At 43.9% G+C, this 16,702-nt stretch overlaps 1 protein-coding gene across 1 annotated transcript in view; it reads left to right on the top strand.

The window, feature by feature from the left end:
* Positions 1–5,735: 5,735 nt before the first annotated feature.
* Positions 5,736–16,702, top strand: part of ARID5B (AT-rich interaction domain 5B) — a 198,182-nt gene continuing 187,215 nt past the window's right edge. Inside the window, exons 1-2 of the mRNA XM_075534830.1 lie at positions 5,736–5,887; positions 6,315–6,569. Of these exons, the coding sequence (XP_075390945.1) occupies positions 5,867–5,887; positions 6,315–6,569 (276 nt within the window). The 5' untranslated portion in view covers positions 5,736–5,866. The remainder of the gene's footprint in view (positions 5,888–6,314; positions 6,570–16,702) is intronic.

Genomic DNA, 16,702 nt, shown 5'->3' with positions numbered 1-16,702 from the left:
CAATAATTGCTGGGTTTGAGACCATTATTGAAGCCAAGCCTCAAGGTCAATTCATCTCATCGATGGTCTTCCCCTTTTTCACTAAACATCTACAGTGTCCCTCTTTAGGGGCTGGTGCCTTCTAATAACATGTCCAAGGGAGATGAGATTGACTCTTACTATTCTCACCTCCAAAGAGCATTCTGGCTGTCCCTTTTCCAAGACAGATTTGTTTGTTCTTTTGGAAGTCCACGGCATAGTCAATGTTCTTCAGCAACATCATAGTTCAAAGGCATTCCCTGTTTTCCCATCTACCTTATTCATGTCCAAATCTTGCATGTCCCAGAAACGACTGGAAATACCATAGGTTGGCTCAGGCGCCTGGGAGCCATCCATCAAGGTGACCTCCTTGCTCATTTTTGCACTTTAAAGAAGTCTTTTGAAATAGATTTGTCCAATACAATTTGGTTGGCTTCTTGACTGAGCTTTCTAGGTGTTGATTACAGATCCCAAGTAAAATGAAATCCTTGGCTACTTCAACCTTTTCTCCATCTATCATGATGTTGCCTACTGAGCCAGTTGTGGGAATTTTCTTTTCTTTATGTTGAGGAATAATCCATAGTGAAAGCTCAAGTCTTTGACGTCTTATAAGGAGCTCAAGTCTTCTTCACTTTCAGCAAGCAAGTTTGTGTGCTCTGGAGATCAATCGTTCATGAATCTTCCTTCAACCCCGATGCTGTCTTCTTCTTAATGTGCAGCGTCTCCGATGACTTACTCAGCCTACGGGTTCAGTAAGTATGGTGAGAGGATACAACCCCGACACACTCCTTTCCTGATTTTCAACCAAGAAGTGTGCCCTGGGTCTATGTAAACTTGGTGCATGCATAGACTGTGCATCGACACCATTCAGGGTTCTGGAATTCTCATTCTTCACAATTGTATGCTTAATTTGTTGTGATCCACGCAGCCCATTGTCTTTTCATGGCTAATAAAGCACAAGTAAACATCTTTCTGGTGTTTCCTGCATTCAGCCAAGTTCCACCTGACATCAGCAATGATATGCCCCTTTCCATGTCCTTTTCTGAATCCAGTTTGAATTGCAAGCAGTAGACGCGAGTAAGAGCCTTACATTTAAGATGTAGCTCAACCTTTGACCACTAGAGGTCTCATGGAAAGCAATGACCCGTATAACCCGGTTTATCCTCTTTTCAAACCAATAGACTTGTTGCTGTAAGGCTGGGTGAGCCCGCTCTGCTGGAGGCCGCCTTATTAATAACGCTACCTACCCAGCTCCCCATGATGGCGCCAGGCCTGGAGGAGGAGGGAACCAGGCGCTGACTAACCCTGAGATCGTACTGGCTTTCTAGACCAGGAATGAGTCTGCAGACTCTAGGACTGCCCCTTGGCACCCCACGGCTTGACTAATGGAGAAGGGTAGCGCCTCCATAGCCCAAGGTCCCCGGGTGGGTAGGGCAGCGCCCACGGACTTTCAACTACTGATCGACTTGGCTAAGGGGCCAATGTACAAAACCATGGGGCATCGTGTCCACCAAGAGTCTCGGACACCCTCTCTACCTCCCCCTTTTGCCCCCACTCATTGACCCCTCCCTGCATCCTGCCCCCCCCCCGTCCTTCCCACCCCCTCCACCCAACCCCCACCCCCCCATCCCTCGATCTCAGAGCCGGTACGAGTTTAACGGGTGGCTGGATGTTAAGGGACCATCCACCGTCCCTGTTCTGATCCAGGCGATATTTTCTGAAAAAAATTAGCAGCTTCTAGCCAGGGGAGGCGAGGACATCGGGGTGGGCGGGGAGGGAGGGAGGGAGGGCGGGGGAGGGCGGCTGGTAGAGGAGTCCGGGGAGGGGGGGGGAGGGAGAGGGGGCTAAGCCCGGAAACAGCCAGGTTGAATTCCCAGTCTTTATCAAGCAATTCGCTCACCAATGAAAGAACTGCAGTGGCAGACTCGGCCACACGCGGTAGTGTGTAGCAATTAGTAGATAAAACGCTGACTAAAGTGCTAAAACATGAAGTATTATTGTAGCCAAGGTCAAAAATGCTTCAGTTGTCTTTTGCAATTTGGGGGAGGGGTGCGCAGAGGAGGTTTGCAGTTTTTGAAACGATCGCCTTCTTTCTTCAAACTGTACTTTTTAATTAATTAATTAATTTTATGATCCTGTTTATTACAGTCCGAGCTGCCTAATTATGTCACTGCTGGTTTTTGCCACGAACTTAATCCGCTTGATCCTTTATGAAACGATTCACAGACACTGAGCAATGTGTCTACTACCTCCCACAACCCCTTGAGGGGTGAGGATTTCTAAAAAATATTACCTTTTAAAAAACCAGGTCTCTTAAAACAGAGCTAGATCTTTGGCTAGCAATGCAGCTAACATATAGATATGGACATATAAATTCTTGTATTTCTGTTCAAGAAACCTACTAGAAACAGTGGCTTGTGTAAACATAGGCTGCCCCCCCCAAAAAAAATCCTCTTTTATACACAGCAAGTTCCAGCTATAAGCTTTTTTTAAAAAGATAAATAAAGCCATTGCTTTTCATGATTATAACCGTCCTGAATGGATTGTCTTCTTAGAACATGCAATCTGTTTATTAGTATTTACTTTACATTAGCCCAGGGACCCTGCACTGCAGGGGTTTGCCTCTCCTCCCCTGGGTGTGGGGTCTCTAGGCTTGCATCTGCTCTGTGATTGATGGAGCCTTGAATCCACGTTATTACTCTCTCACAAGCAGAAATCAAACAGGCTATTAACTACATTACTTCAAAGAACTGTTTCAATACAATCTCCTTATCTTAATTGAAACTTTCTTTGTATGGATATTTGCTACAGAGATAATTTACAGGTGCTTACCAAGCATCACATTAAAGAAGAGGTAAAATAGATTTTTTTTTTTTTGGGTAAACACATACCCTTGTTATCTGTAATTTTAAAAGCCATTCACAAGATTGGACTAGAGGTTTGATTTATTAGATTTATTATGGTCATAGGGGCAGTGGTAACAATAAGAAGGGTAGACACTCCTGGAATTCAGTTTTGAAATTTACCATTCATCTGATGACAAGACTGCAGGTATTCAGAAATATTCAGATTAGATCCCTGCAATTGTTAACATCTCAAAACCTTAGGTATGGGAGGGGTGGTGAGGGTGGAAGAGTGGGTTTGTGGAGAGTTAGAAGAGGGATTACCCCCAGAAAGCTGGCTAGTTCAACACTTACCTTTAAAAGAAACAGATAGGGGGTTTCTAATTAGATGAAGTCCCTTATAGACATTTAATAGACTTATGGCCCCCAAGGTAGCTCACAGTGCTTAGATGTTACAAAGAGCTGTATATTTTTAAAGAGAGATTTACTATATAATGGAGAGACACCCTCAGGCATTCTGTTGAGGTTTCCTGCATAAATGCTGCTGCATTGGCCATACAGGAAACTGACTCAGAGTCGATCTCAAATATGATCTTGTCAAAATACTGCAACTTTAAGTTTCGTAAGATAGGATTTCTTGAACTGGATGTGTGCATTTACACTAATAGGACAGAGACTAACAGCCTCTGGCAGCACTCTTTTAAAAAAATGTTAAAATGCCTTTCTGTCAAGTCCATTCATATGTAAAAAATGAAAAAAATGGGTTATTCTAATCAAACGTCTGCAGTATGCATCATAAAGTTAAAGAGAAAGAGAGCTGTAATTTCTCTTTGTAACCCATGTTTATAAAATAGAAAGATCAGATGAAATTTCAAGGCAGATAATTAAAGAGGGATGTGCAAGTCATAATTTGGCTAATGCAAAAGATGGAGACTGTGAATTGTTACATTGTCTTCCTCAATGGTGTAGAGTTGTGATATTACTTTAAATTATTAAAATAGTTTCGACAGCTTTCACAATACCGACTCTTTGGCATGAGCTTTTATTACTTATTGTAATTGGAGGATCTGCCATTTTCTTTCGTTTATCTCTGTGTGTATAGAAACGAGATAGATCTTGCCTTTTATTACTTCCCCATGTTCTGAATCAAAAAATGTGGTTTAGATGATGTTTAAGTGCCCTAATTCTTACTGCAGCGGACGCAGACGTTATGAAAAGGCATAAAAATACACACAGAGGGTCTTTCCACCTCAAGTCACTGAATACGAGGCATTTGTGCTCTGCCGGGTGTATTAACTTCAGCCATGTGAATATAATTTTCATTAAAGTAATCCTGTTTCAACTAGATGCTGTGACTAGAGGTGAAACGTTGCGAAAGCGTTAAAAATAGCTTACTAGTAATTTCAACATCCTGTAATTTTATCACAGATCAAGTTTCAACTGTCATACTATACAGACCTTATTCCCCATATATTACATGTTTACTTTTTTAGCATGCCAGACCCACTTTGGAAAGATTGGTGCCAATATAATAAAATCGGGGGGGGGGGGCTGCTGGAAGAAGTGGGAGGAGAGCGGGGAAGGGGGTGGGGAGCGTGGGGGGAAGCTAGTACACCATTTTACATCAACACTGCGAAAATGCAATCTCGCCTGGCGGAGGACCGGCAGCTGGGTCGGAGCAAGCGAGGGCTTTGCAGTCTCTGCCTGTTCCTTGTTCTGTCCCTCTTAAGTTTCTCTGTGTTTGCATAATAGCCGTGCATGCAAACCTCGCAATGCTCCAGGGCTCCAGAACAATAAATATACACATTTAAAGCCTTTATTGTCTTACGGTTCATGCCCCCGGTTTTCAACAGCTTAATTTCTGGTTGTATTTAACTAGTTTGCAAATGGATTTTTTCAGTTTCAAACTATTATTGAGGAAGCTCCCCTCCCCTTTTTTTTTTTGGCTGGGTGGGGGTGGGGTAAGAGTCAGTATATTATTCCTGTAGCGCTGGGTTATATAAACACATTATCATTTGAGAGCGCCCTTGGCGTCCATCAGTATTGTAAACACGTACTAGTGTATATACTTCAAAATTAAAGAATGCACACTCAGAACCGGGAGCCTGAATTCATATTCCGAGCAGACTCGCTGCTCGCATTTATTGATTTATCATGCATCGTTTATTGTTCCAGTGCCTAAATGCAGTCGCTGTCCCTTCAATATTGTTTGCAAAATCCTGTAATGTGTGCTCACTGCTCACTTGTCTTTCTGTTCCTTTTTTTTTTTTGCTGAGTATTTTTTTTGAGAAGCGAACAAATGCATTAATATTTATATGTTTATATAATCGATAACCCACTTTTCCCTTCCATGTAAATAGGCATCAAAAGATAATTTAACAGATTAGTTCTCGAAAACATGGCAGTGAGGAAGCGTAATTTAACTATCAAACAAATCTACATGTCTAATAACAGCAAATCTGCTAAGGAGCATTAGAAAGAGGAGCAGCGCCCCGGAATCTCTGCAGGAAATGTTCTTTATATTAGACATATACAAGCAGGTCCTGTCAGATGCACAGCGGAGCTCGCTAGTCCTCTACTCCTCCAAAAATCTCATTAGGCGGCACCTCTAGAATGGGGCGGTTGGCAAGAGGGAGATAGTCTCTTCACGTAGTTCTAGGGTGGGTTTTGTTTTTTCAGATCTTCCTATATGTTTTTTGCCTTGATCGATCAGCTTCCCGCCGACATCAGACGGAGCCTTATTGCCGATTATGAATTTGATCAACCAGCATTCGGAAGGAAATCTGCATAGTTTTGACAGAAGCTGAAATTCGAGTTGTCAGAGAAATATTAGGATACATTTTCAATCATTTTGGTGCTGAAGGGGAGGCAAGAGTTCAGTTTTATATTGAGACATTACGCCCGCTGAAGGCAGAGAATGCTTTTCCCTGCCAGGACCTGATGCAATCCATTCAAGCCAACAAGTTTGGAGAGAATGTTGAGTTCAATCAATTCAGAACGTCGAGATGGAGCCCAACTCACTCCAGGTATTTCGCGCTCCTCCGCTCCTCCGCTCCCGGCACCCCCGGCACCCCCCGACCCCCCAGCTCACCCACACCTCTGCACCCACCCACACCCCCCACAAACTTTTCACCAAACTTTTACCCTCTGCATCTCCCAAATCATTTTTATTGTTTTTTTAAAAAAATCCCTGCACTGATCATACATACATAATGTAATTTTACCGCCTCAAATGGGGAGCTGGGGAAGGAGGGGGGCGGCGGCGAGAATTGGAGTTCTTTTTTTTTAAGGGAAACAAAATTTGTGGGTTCGATTATTTTTCCACCCAGCGTTATATCTGTTGGCTGGTGTGTATTAAGAGTGTGGATGTCTTGCGTGTAACTGTGTCTGGAAATAGATGTATGTGCTCCGATGGCTACATTATTCATTTGGTGCCTTTTTTCCCCCCTGCAGTGGGTCGGCTCACCGTGTGGCTTGCACGGACCTTACATTTTCTACAAGGCTTTTCAATTCCACCTTGAAGGCAAACCAAGAATCTTGTCCCTTGGCGACTTTTTCTTTGTAAGATGTACGCCAAAGGATCCGATTTGCATAGCGGAGCTCCAGCTGTTGTGGGAAGAGAGGAGCAGCCGGCAACTTTTATCCAGCTCCAAACTTTATTTCCGCCCGGAAGACACTCCCCGGGGCAGAAATAGCGACCATGGCGAGGTGGTAAACCGATCTCTCTCTCTCTTCTTTCTTTATTATTTCCACTCCGCCCCCCCCCCCCGCCCTAGTAATGCTTATTACAGGGCCAGCTTGAAAATACTGTATTCACTTCTGCAGGCGAGCAAGATCCACTCCTTTTTTAAAGGGGTAGCGCCGCTAGCGGGGGCTCGAGTATTTTGCCATTGTCAGAGTTTGGCTGTCAGCTTCACAAAGAGGATCCAACTGCTGATTTTAGTCAAGATCAAATAACTTGTTCTGTTCGGGAAGGGTTTTGTTCAAGGATGTGTGTGTGTGTGTGTGTGTGTGTGTGTGTGTGTGTGTGTGTTCGTTCGCTCTCCTACTGCTACTTGAACATCACATGCTTAATTTTTTTTTTTTTTTGTCTTTTGAAAATTTACCTTCGTGTCTGTCTCGGTCGAGGCTGGGTAGATTTCTTTCGATGGGGTTCGATATTGTTCACTTTTTTTTACTAAGTATTTGATATGTTTAAGAGGGCGGAAATTACGAAATGGAGGCAGAGTGAGATCAAAAGCTATTGCGTTGGCAAAGACGTGTTGAATAAAGTGATAAATGACAGGTACTGGAATAATACATTCAAATAACTTGCAGATCTGCCCGGGCGGATTTCAAAGCGGTCGTGTAACCGGCACAAACACGTTAAGCATTAACAACTATCTCTCGCCCCCTCTTCCCCCCCCCCTCTCCGAACAAGCCATTTGATGTTCTAGTTTGAAATTACTCCACGCAAAGTGGACGCCTCCCAGCAGGATATTTGGGGGGTGGGGGATGGAGGCGGGGGAGGGGAGGGCAGAGGGGTGTGTGCTCGCCCACCGGCCCGGCGGGTCCAGCGTTATCCGTGCCCAGACGGCGCTCCCGGGAGGGCAGGCAGGGACCCAGCCTCCGCCCGGCACGTTTCTGGGCGGCCGCGGGGCGCTCTCCGTGCTCCCGGGAGGACGCCCGAGGTGAGCCCGCTGTCACCGGGCTCCAGGGCGGCCGCCTCCCCCTGGCTCTGTCATTTCATGTGTGACCGCAGTTCGGTGGGCTCCCCTGCCTCAGCTGACCCATCTCAGCGCCTTGCTACCTACTGGGGTGGTTGTGATGGGGGAACTACTTGGGGGCGCCGGTGCCCGCGGAGGGGAGGGCGGGCGCACGGCTGCCAGGCAAGGCTTTGTGCTGCCAAAGCGAGAGCAGGGTAAGCAAATGGAGACTTTTGAGGGCAGCTAGCTCTGTGCCAGGCTCCCGAGCTTTCGAGGTAGGTGTGAGGATTTCTTTACGAAATGAATGCTGCTCCGTTTAACTCATCCCGGGGCTCAGAGGTGCCAGCCCGGCCCCGAATGCCTAGGTGTGATGGAGTTGATTGTACTTCGGGCACCGCCAGTCCTTTCCCTTCTGCCCAGGATCGAATTACCCTTCAGTGGTCTGTGCGGGTTAATTACTGGAGTTCGTCAAAACGTTCGTCCTCGACTCTGCCTTCGGAAATAAGCCCCACCCTCCTCCACGAATAGCAGCCCGCCCCCTGCGGCCCGCCCTCCTCCCTCCCCCTTCCCCCCCCCCCCCCCCCCGCCTTTCCCGATCAGCTTGGGGTTTTAAACGTTCTTATTTCCCGACATCCGCCTGCAGTTTTACAAAGGTGTTTGGAAAGACTGACAAATCCTGCAACCTACCAACAGGTTGAGCTCCTCCCCCTCCCAAGGTCTCGCTCGGCCCCCTCCCCCGACCGAACTTTCCTGCGCAGCTGTCTTCCTCCCCTCCCCCTTCCTGATTTCTTATTATTTGCTTTTCAAATTTATTACTTCAACATGGCCTGTGATCTGGAAAAGGGAAGGATTAAATATCAAAAAAAAAAAAAAAGCTGGTGCCTAATGGACTTCTGACTAAACCCAGAAGGAAATTATTCAGTGTTTTATGGGATATTTTGTGGTCACCTTTTTTTTTAACTGAAATTGGAATATTGTTTAAAGACCCCGAGTTGACCCCACTTGATCTAGTTTTAATTTCAGGTGGTGTAATTAGTGAATTCTGACTTAAGCAGGAAGGCTCTATTAACCATAGGTTGCATCTGCTAGAACTGCTGGTGGTGAATAGATCTATTTTTAAATACACGATTTCTTTTTAATTGTTCTTTATGGGGAATTGAAAGCGAACCATTGTAATGATCGGTGCATTTCGTCACTGCTATATGAGCCATACCTGAGAAAATTAATCTTGCCATTTAAAAGTAAACTCTAGGGGGTTTGCGGAGGGAGCTGGCTCTATTTATAATCCTCAGCTGCATATACATCGTCTAATATTATGCATGATTTGTTTTTTAATGCTAACGGCTGGTAATTAGCTGTATGATTATACTTGTATATTTCATTAGGACTTTGGCTGATGTCATTGTGAATTATTCAGCCATATTAAAACAATTTTCAATTGAGATAATGACACGCCTCAAAATTATGCAAATGTAGGCTGCATTGTGCAAAATAATTATGACAAATGTAAAGCAGGTAGAAAGTTTCCCAGTGCGGATCGGTTTTCCACCCTGGTGATGTCATTTCCCCCCTGGCCTAAGTTAGTCATTCATTAGCTGAATAGCAGCGGCAGTGTCCTCTGGAGGAGAGGCTGCAGAAACCAGCCTTTACTGCCTGCACCTAGAGGGGGCAACAGGGCCCTCTCATTAAGAAAATTGCTTTGTTTTCACTTACTCCATTAACTTGTTTATATACATTGAAATGATTTTTATTATTGATCTGACATACTTTTGAATGATGCACTTGCTGTTTGCAGTATGTAGCCGAAAAAAGGGAAAGGATTTCTTGGTGGTAGGCAAGTGACTTGGAGAAAATGTTCCGCACATTTAATCTGCCAGTACAGTTTATTTTAAGGAACCAAATGGAGGTTAATAATTTCGTGATCGAGCTGACATCAGCATCCATTTCCAAAGGACAGCCAGGACTCAGAATGCTTCTTTTTTCTTCAAGAGATTCATTCTATCTTTTCATGATTTCTTGAAATGTAAAGACGTCAATTCTAATAGCAGGAAATTGATAATTGCGTGAGATTAGAAATAGCATCCCTGTGTGATTTGCTATGGCTTTCAGAGGGTTTTTTTTTTTTTGGTGGGGGAGACAGGGAGGATGGATGTTTTCTCAATGATTCTTCGGATAATTGGGGAGACTGGATAAGGGAGAACTTTACATCTCCACTTTCCAGATGGGGACAGAGGTTTGCACAGGTTATGTGGTTTGTCAAAGGTCACTGAGCTACAACTAACATCCACCGAAGCTTAAGTTTGTGTGTGTGGCAGGGGTTAAGGGGGGGTGATTCTACTGAAACCTACCCTTAAAACCTGAACTTGAATGCATAGTATAGTCTAGATGAAAGAACATGGGCAGCCCCTTGTACATTTTAGAACGGTGACGAGTCAGCTCTGCCAAAGGTTGCGAGATATTTAGGTAGCAGCAGCATTCTTATTTGATGACGTTCAGCTATTTCTAGCCAGGGTAATAGACCAATAATGCTATAGTTCAGACATTTATGTTCTTAATAATTCATAGTAATTATTAGTTTTAATTATTATGATACTGACTTGTGTCCTTCTGCACACTGCAGTCTCCACGTACACCCAGTGCTGGCAGACGTGTTGAGGAAAGCACTCCAGAGTCAACATCTTGATTCTGCAGCTACCTGCTTGCCCTTGCATCTCTAACACCTTGAGCCTCAGTTTCTGCGGCTGCAAAATGGGAAGTGCAGTAAGAGGACCAGGGGCTGTTGTGACGATCAGGAGGTAGTAATCTGACAAAAATGTCCTAGAAACTTTTTTGTTCTAGAACTTGTTCTAGAAAGTCCTCACAGAGATCGAAAGGCGTTATGATCACCGCCCTTGGTTCTAGATAGCCTTAATTTTATACACAATGGCAGAACTTTTTTTATGTCTGTTTGGAGGTTACTGGGCCTAATCATGAAACACTGTCTTAAATAACCATGAACGTGAATAGCAGAGCCATGCACAGGAAGTTCAGTGTCTTCAGGACTGTAATTGCCCACAATTGCCACATTGAGCGAGGAGCTCTTCAGAGCAGGAAAATGGCAAAGTAGGTGGGTAATTGGTTCTGTTACTGGGGAACTTCTGATGACTTTCCATTTTAAATTGCCAAGTGCTTGATTTATTGGCAGTTTACCCTCTTTAAATAGGTAGAAGTGTTAGCTTGGATTTCAGCAGCACCAGCCATGAGCTTGCTTCTCCATAAAAGGTTTGCCTTGGCAGAGATGGTCAGAGGGTCAAGATCAAGCATCCTCGGGGTATTCCAGACTCTTGTCTGGGATGCATCCCGGCTTTATCCAAGTGGTTTGGCCATCACTGGCATCATCAAAAAGAGGCTTGATGGCGCTGCTGGGGAAGCACTGAACTGATACCTGCAAGGTGGGTGGTTCAAACCTACCAGCCACTCTTCAGGAGAGAGATGAGATTAGCTGCTCCCTTGAAGATTTACAGCTTTGGAAACCCTACAGAGGGGTGCTGTGCACCAGAACCGATTGGATGGCAGTGGGTTAGCATCACTGGGACATTTGCAAAGATGCAGACTCTGGGGTGCGTGATAGAATCAACTCAATCAGAATCTCTGTGGATAGGGCCCAGGATTCTGCATTCTAAACATCTTTAACGGTCTTGTGAATATAGGCAAGTTCTAAAATCTCTGTGCCTCACTTTTCTCATCTGTAAAATGGCAGTATAGTGTCTATATCATGAGGTCGTTTTTTAGGTTTCAATGAGTGACTACCTGTAAAGTGCTTACTCACTTTAATGTTTCAACGAGTTGCTACCTACAGAGTGCTTACAATTGAAATTGGCCCCTACTAAGTATCTCAATAATGGCTGGCTCTCATTGACATTGCTAACATCCATGATATTGTTCTCATTGAAATTTGAGACTACTACCTGGGACCTTTAAGAAGACAGCTTTTTAGGTTAATTTGCTAGAACACAATTGTCAATCAAGGCCCACCCCTCCACAAAAGAGACTATCAGTCATTCATATGGTGAGTTTGACTGAGTCACCAAAGTAAAAGGCTTCTCAAGGATTTTCATTTTCAGACTTACATATACTGTCAACTGGATTGGCCAGAGTTGTTTTTTTTTTAAGATTGCCTGATCTTATCACATCTGGAGTTCGACAGCGCATTCTGGAATCGAAGAGGGACTCGCTCATTTCGGCCTGTTCAAGCTTGCTCTGCCTTTGAGCAGATGTGTGTATATATATAATAAAAATATATATTTTATATATTATATATCAATAATATATATATATTTAAGGAAAGATTGCTGAGATCTCTTAAGTGACTTCACTGGCATTCAACAATTTTGTTAACTTTTGGAACCTCAGTTTCTTCATCTATAAAATGGATTTAATGGTCTCCACTTTACAAGATTCCAGAGACCGATGAAGGCTTTCTATTCTGGGAGCAATTTACAGTCTCAGAAACCCACAGGGGGCAAGTCTACCCTGTCCTACAGGTTCGCTATGAGTTGGAACCAACTCAACGCAGGACTTTTGTTTGTTATTCAGTTGGTAGTTACTTTACAAGATTAGTGAGAAATTTAGAAACACTAGTGACTAGGGCCTGATCATTAACATAGTATCTGTCTGTGGGACCTCAATAAATAATAAACTCACTGCCATTGAGTCAATTCTGACTCGACACATTCATAAGGATTATTTACTTTAGAGCGATTACTGAGAGACAGCATATCTTATCTTTCTGCCTAGCAGACCTTTCCAAAGTTGTGAGAACCAATGAATGACATGGCAGGAGAGGATTACACTGTGGCCTACTCAAAAAAAAAAAAAAAGCACAGTGTCTATTCATGCCAAGCACCTTGCCTATTCCAACGTCTAGCAATCGTTTCTAGGGTCTCCAAGGCTGAAGGTCTTTATGGGAACAGATAGCCTCATCTGTCTCCCACGAAGAAGTTGGTGAGTTTGAACAGGGGTCTGCTAACTAAGACCCGAGGGTCACATCTGATCCCTCTACCACCTGTTTTGTTTTTTCTTGTTTGCTTGGGTGTTTTTAAATAAAGTTTCATTGGACCATGGCCACACTCACTCATTTGCATGTTGAATATGGCTAGTGTCATGCTGCAACCACTGTACTGTGTAGTTGTGACAGGGACTGAATGTATGGCCTACCAAGCTGAGTGCATTTCCCACCTGACCCTTCCCTCTGCTGACCTTTGGCTTACGGGATTGATCTAAAATAAGATAGGCAATTGTAAGCCTGTTTCTGCTTCTTTCTTGAGGTTGAATTGAGATGTAGGAATGGAGGAGAGAATTTAACCTTCATATTTTTCCATTAACATTTTCATGTATGAATCTATTAATCACAAAGCCAGGCCTAGGCTCGTTTAAAATTTGAGGAGTGGAGTATATTGACTATTTTTATATGAGTAAGAGTCATACTCTAGCCAATATCAATATGGACTTGTCTTGAGTTAATGAAGAACTACTTGCTAAATACTTACAGCACTCTGTTGGGTGCAGAGAAAAAGGCAAAGCAGTCTATCATGTGTCCTTTCTCCAGAATCTTTTATCAGCCTTGATAAGGAGATGAGATCAACATGCATTAAGCAAATATAAAAGCAATTTAAGATACCACAGCAGGCCAGTCAATTATGCTGACAATACATGTAATATCTATTTGAAGGGAGACCCATGATCAGCATGTGTTCGGAAAGAGAATTTGTTTCATTAATCAGATACTGCTTACAGACCTACTACTCTCTGGGCACTGGAATCTAGAGACCAAGGAGAATGACGGCCACCCTCAAAGAGGTCATGCTCTCGCCCCACCAGCTACCACTGGTGCATATTCAGAAAAGCCGTCAGAGTGTTTGTCTACATTCCTAGTGTTGAAGTTGAGCATAAATAGGGTTGCTATGTATTTGTAATCTTCCGATGTCTTCCTGGAAACTTAAAAATGAGTCTTTGTCTTGGAACTGTTATTCTCGCAGCACATAGAGCACCTGCTAAGAGCCAGCGCCTGTTCTAAGCCCCGTGGAAACAGTAGAGAAAGAAACAGGCTAAACCCAGCGTGGAGTTTGCAGTCTAGGGACGGGTTGTAACCTCTGTGGCCTTCGCACATTGTGTCTTAGGTTACAGTCAGTATCTCTTCAAAGTGATGCGTGTTTCTCTGCCTTGTCAACACCCCTTTCCCCATCACACACACTTAAAGTAACGTTGTCCGGGCCAAAGGATTGTGTCTTCTACAGCCTCTTGTCCTTCACAGTATCCTGTATGAGTCACTACCTATTTATTGAATGACTAACCAACAAGCTCTTTAAGCTTGGCCTGCTTTCTTTCTGATACGGAACCGGCGGGCCAGTCTCCATGTGTGGACAGGCTCAGGCACCCCATCTCACCCTCTCTGCCCCCCCCTCTAAAACTCGCAGTCCTTTGGCCCCAGGAGACACAGAAGCCTGTACCAGGCTGTTTGTAGGAGGACTCCTCAAAGGAAGTCGTCACTGTTGAGAGGGAATGACAGTGTTGACACCAACCTCTTCATCTCTCTGGGGGGTGTCCAGCCTTCAGTCATTAAAGATGAGCTCTGAGATGGGGACTGGTGAAAAGACGGAACTGTAGGGGAAAGAGCCACATATCGTCTGAGCGGGGGGACAATTCGTGCAAGGCAGCATGTTGTCCAGGCTGGCCATCTTAACTAGGCCCCAGGCCCTGGTAGCGAGTCAAAATTGTAAGCAATTCAAACCTCTCTTGACATTTAGACTGTCAGGCACATACTAAGGAAATGCTATTTTATGAAGTACAAGAGTCCACACATGTAAATACTTTGTTATTAATTATTAATAAAGCATTCCATTGTTCCAAGTGGCATCTAGTGATACATGACTCAAGCCCATTTATCAAAGTCTAGTTTTAACCAATATCCAGAATATAATTGCTGGAATCAAATGCATTTGCTTGTCATTTTTTATAGCCAGGGTACTTGGATATTTGCCATCGTCTACTCAGGATACTGTTGTCGCTAGTGATCCCCTGTTGGCTTTGGCTTTTAAAGAAATTTAAAACAAATTTATCGATTGTTGGCTTCGGGACCCATTCACCTCTCAGAAATGTGGTCCTAGGTTCTTGAATTTCTTGAGGGAGTGGCTCCTGAGACTTTGCCCCATGGTGCCTTTTCCTGACCACTCGCTAGAGATCAGAACCACAGCTCAGCCCACAGAGCGTGCCGCTCCCGTCCTGGACCGTGAGCGTCAGTATTGACAACACATTTCAAACATGCAGATGATGATGCTTATTGCAAGCGTGCTTTAGAATCATGCTAATGGCATCCATCTCCAGAACACACTTGCGTAAATTAATTCAGCTTTTAAAAATCAGATGCGCTGTTAGCAGTGTTGAAGATGGATATTTGACATTTATCATGCAGACGAGGCTGGGGAGTTAATTACGGGAATTTTCGGTAGGATCGTGGTGGCTGCATAAATAGGCACACGGTGGCATGTGTCCTTATACACACACACACACACACACAGATGGCCATCACGTTCACATCCTTATCTCCATCCTTAAGCCCTAGAGGCCACATGTTGCTAGTCAGTCTAATGGCCCCATAAACATCTTCCCCATGACCTTGCTTTTCTCATGACTCTCAGTGTACCCCTCCTCCCATAGTTGTGTTCCAAGCCTGATCAGTGGCACTAAACATTAAACTCTTGTCTTTGAGAATAATAGGCTTTGCTTGCTACACCCTCAAGCATGTTGAGCTACTGCGCAGGCTGGAAAATAAAAATGTTCTAATTGTGTCTTTTAAATAAGCATAGGAGTGAATTAATTAGACCATATTTTGTCTTTAGTTGCTTAGTTACACAATAGTATTCCTGAGCACGAGTAAGATAAATTGGCTCTTTTTGTGCGGCTTGTCCCTTAATCATAATTACTGTATTGCTTAGGAGAGTAAAGCATATATAGATTTTGAATTTTTTATTAATAGTCAAAAATATGCACATGATATATAAAGTAGATGCTGTTCAACCTGTTTTATATGCTTTTTTTGTGGGGAGAAGTTTTATTGTGGTGGTAACATTTGCATTAGTTGCTCAAAAATGTAGTTCTGGGAAATACATAATTGAAATGTTTTTGAATTGCTTTTTCTGGCCTTTTCAATCTTATTCAAAATAATAGTCCTCCAGTCCTGGAGCAGTCAATCTTGTTTGATTGAACATCTTTCTTTGCCAATGCAGCACCCCATTTTAACCCTGCAGAGCCCAGAGGAGGTTCTGAGATTCACAGGACTCCCACTGGCACCATCTGTCACGTATTTTGGCTCATCCTCTCGGGGTGGTGGGCAGAGTGGGGGTCATATCCTACGGCCGTTACATCAATGCTCCCGTCCTTGGCACAGTTCCACATTCGTGGGGCTAGAGGTCATGTTGTCATTTAGGCTGGACCACTCTGTGTTTTTGCCCTCAGGGATCTCACCAAATGAGAAATTGCTCCTGGAACTTGAGTTTCTAGACAACCCCCCTCCCCACCCCGCCCATATCCTCAGCCAAAGAGGGCAGCAAGAGTTGGATAACTTGGTATAGTTATTGGAAAATAGGAGATCCTGGCTTAAGACCCAGGATCCATGGATGTGAAAGTTGATCCCATTGCTCTGTTGTACAGCGGTCCCCAGGTTCCGAGTGCGATCCGTTCCTGGAGATGAAGAATTAGTTGGGAGAGGGCTTGGGTCAAGTCATTTCCAAATGGACATAACCTGAAAGGGCAAGTAGGAGTTGTCCATAAGTCAGATGTTCATGATCTAGGGAATGACTGTATCTGAAAAGCAAGTAGATTATTTACAGATACTTGCTAATTAAAGCGCATGCTGTTTTGCCAGCACGGAAGTACATAGGACCAGGATGAGTCAAAAAGTGTTGCTGCGAAAATCCTAACAATGTTTAGGAGGCAAAAAAGATCAAATACGAAATTACTGTTTCTCAACATAGCCTCTCCCTATGTCCTTGTACTTGGCATTACAGGTAGTGTTGACATCTCTCTAACCTTGCCCCGAAAGAATCCTGTGCTCTCTATTTACTGCATATCAAAATGGCAGTTTGGGCACCCAAATGAGGTTCCTTTAAAATACTCTTT

The sequence above is a fragment of the Tenrec ecaudatus genome, chromosome 16 (genome assembly GCF_050624435.1).
Source record: "Tenrec ecaudatus isolate mTenEca1 chromosome 16, mTenEca1.hap1, whole genome shotgun sequence".
In the NCBI taxonomy this organism is placed as follows: Eukaryota; Metazoa; Chordata; class Mammalia; order Afrosoricida; family Tenrecidae; genus Tenrec; species Tenrec ecaudatus.
The sequence above is the reverse complement of the archived record's forward strand: the minus strand, read 5'-3'. Positions and strand labels throughout refer to the sequence as shown.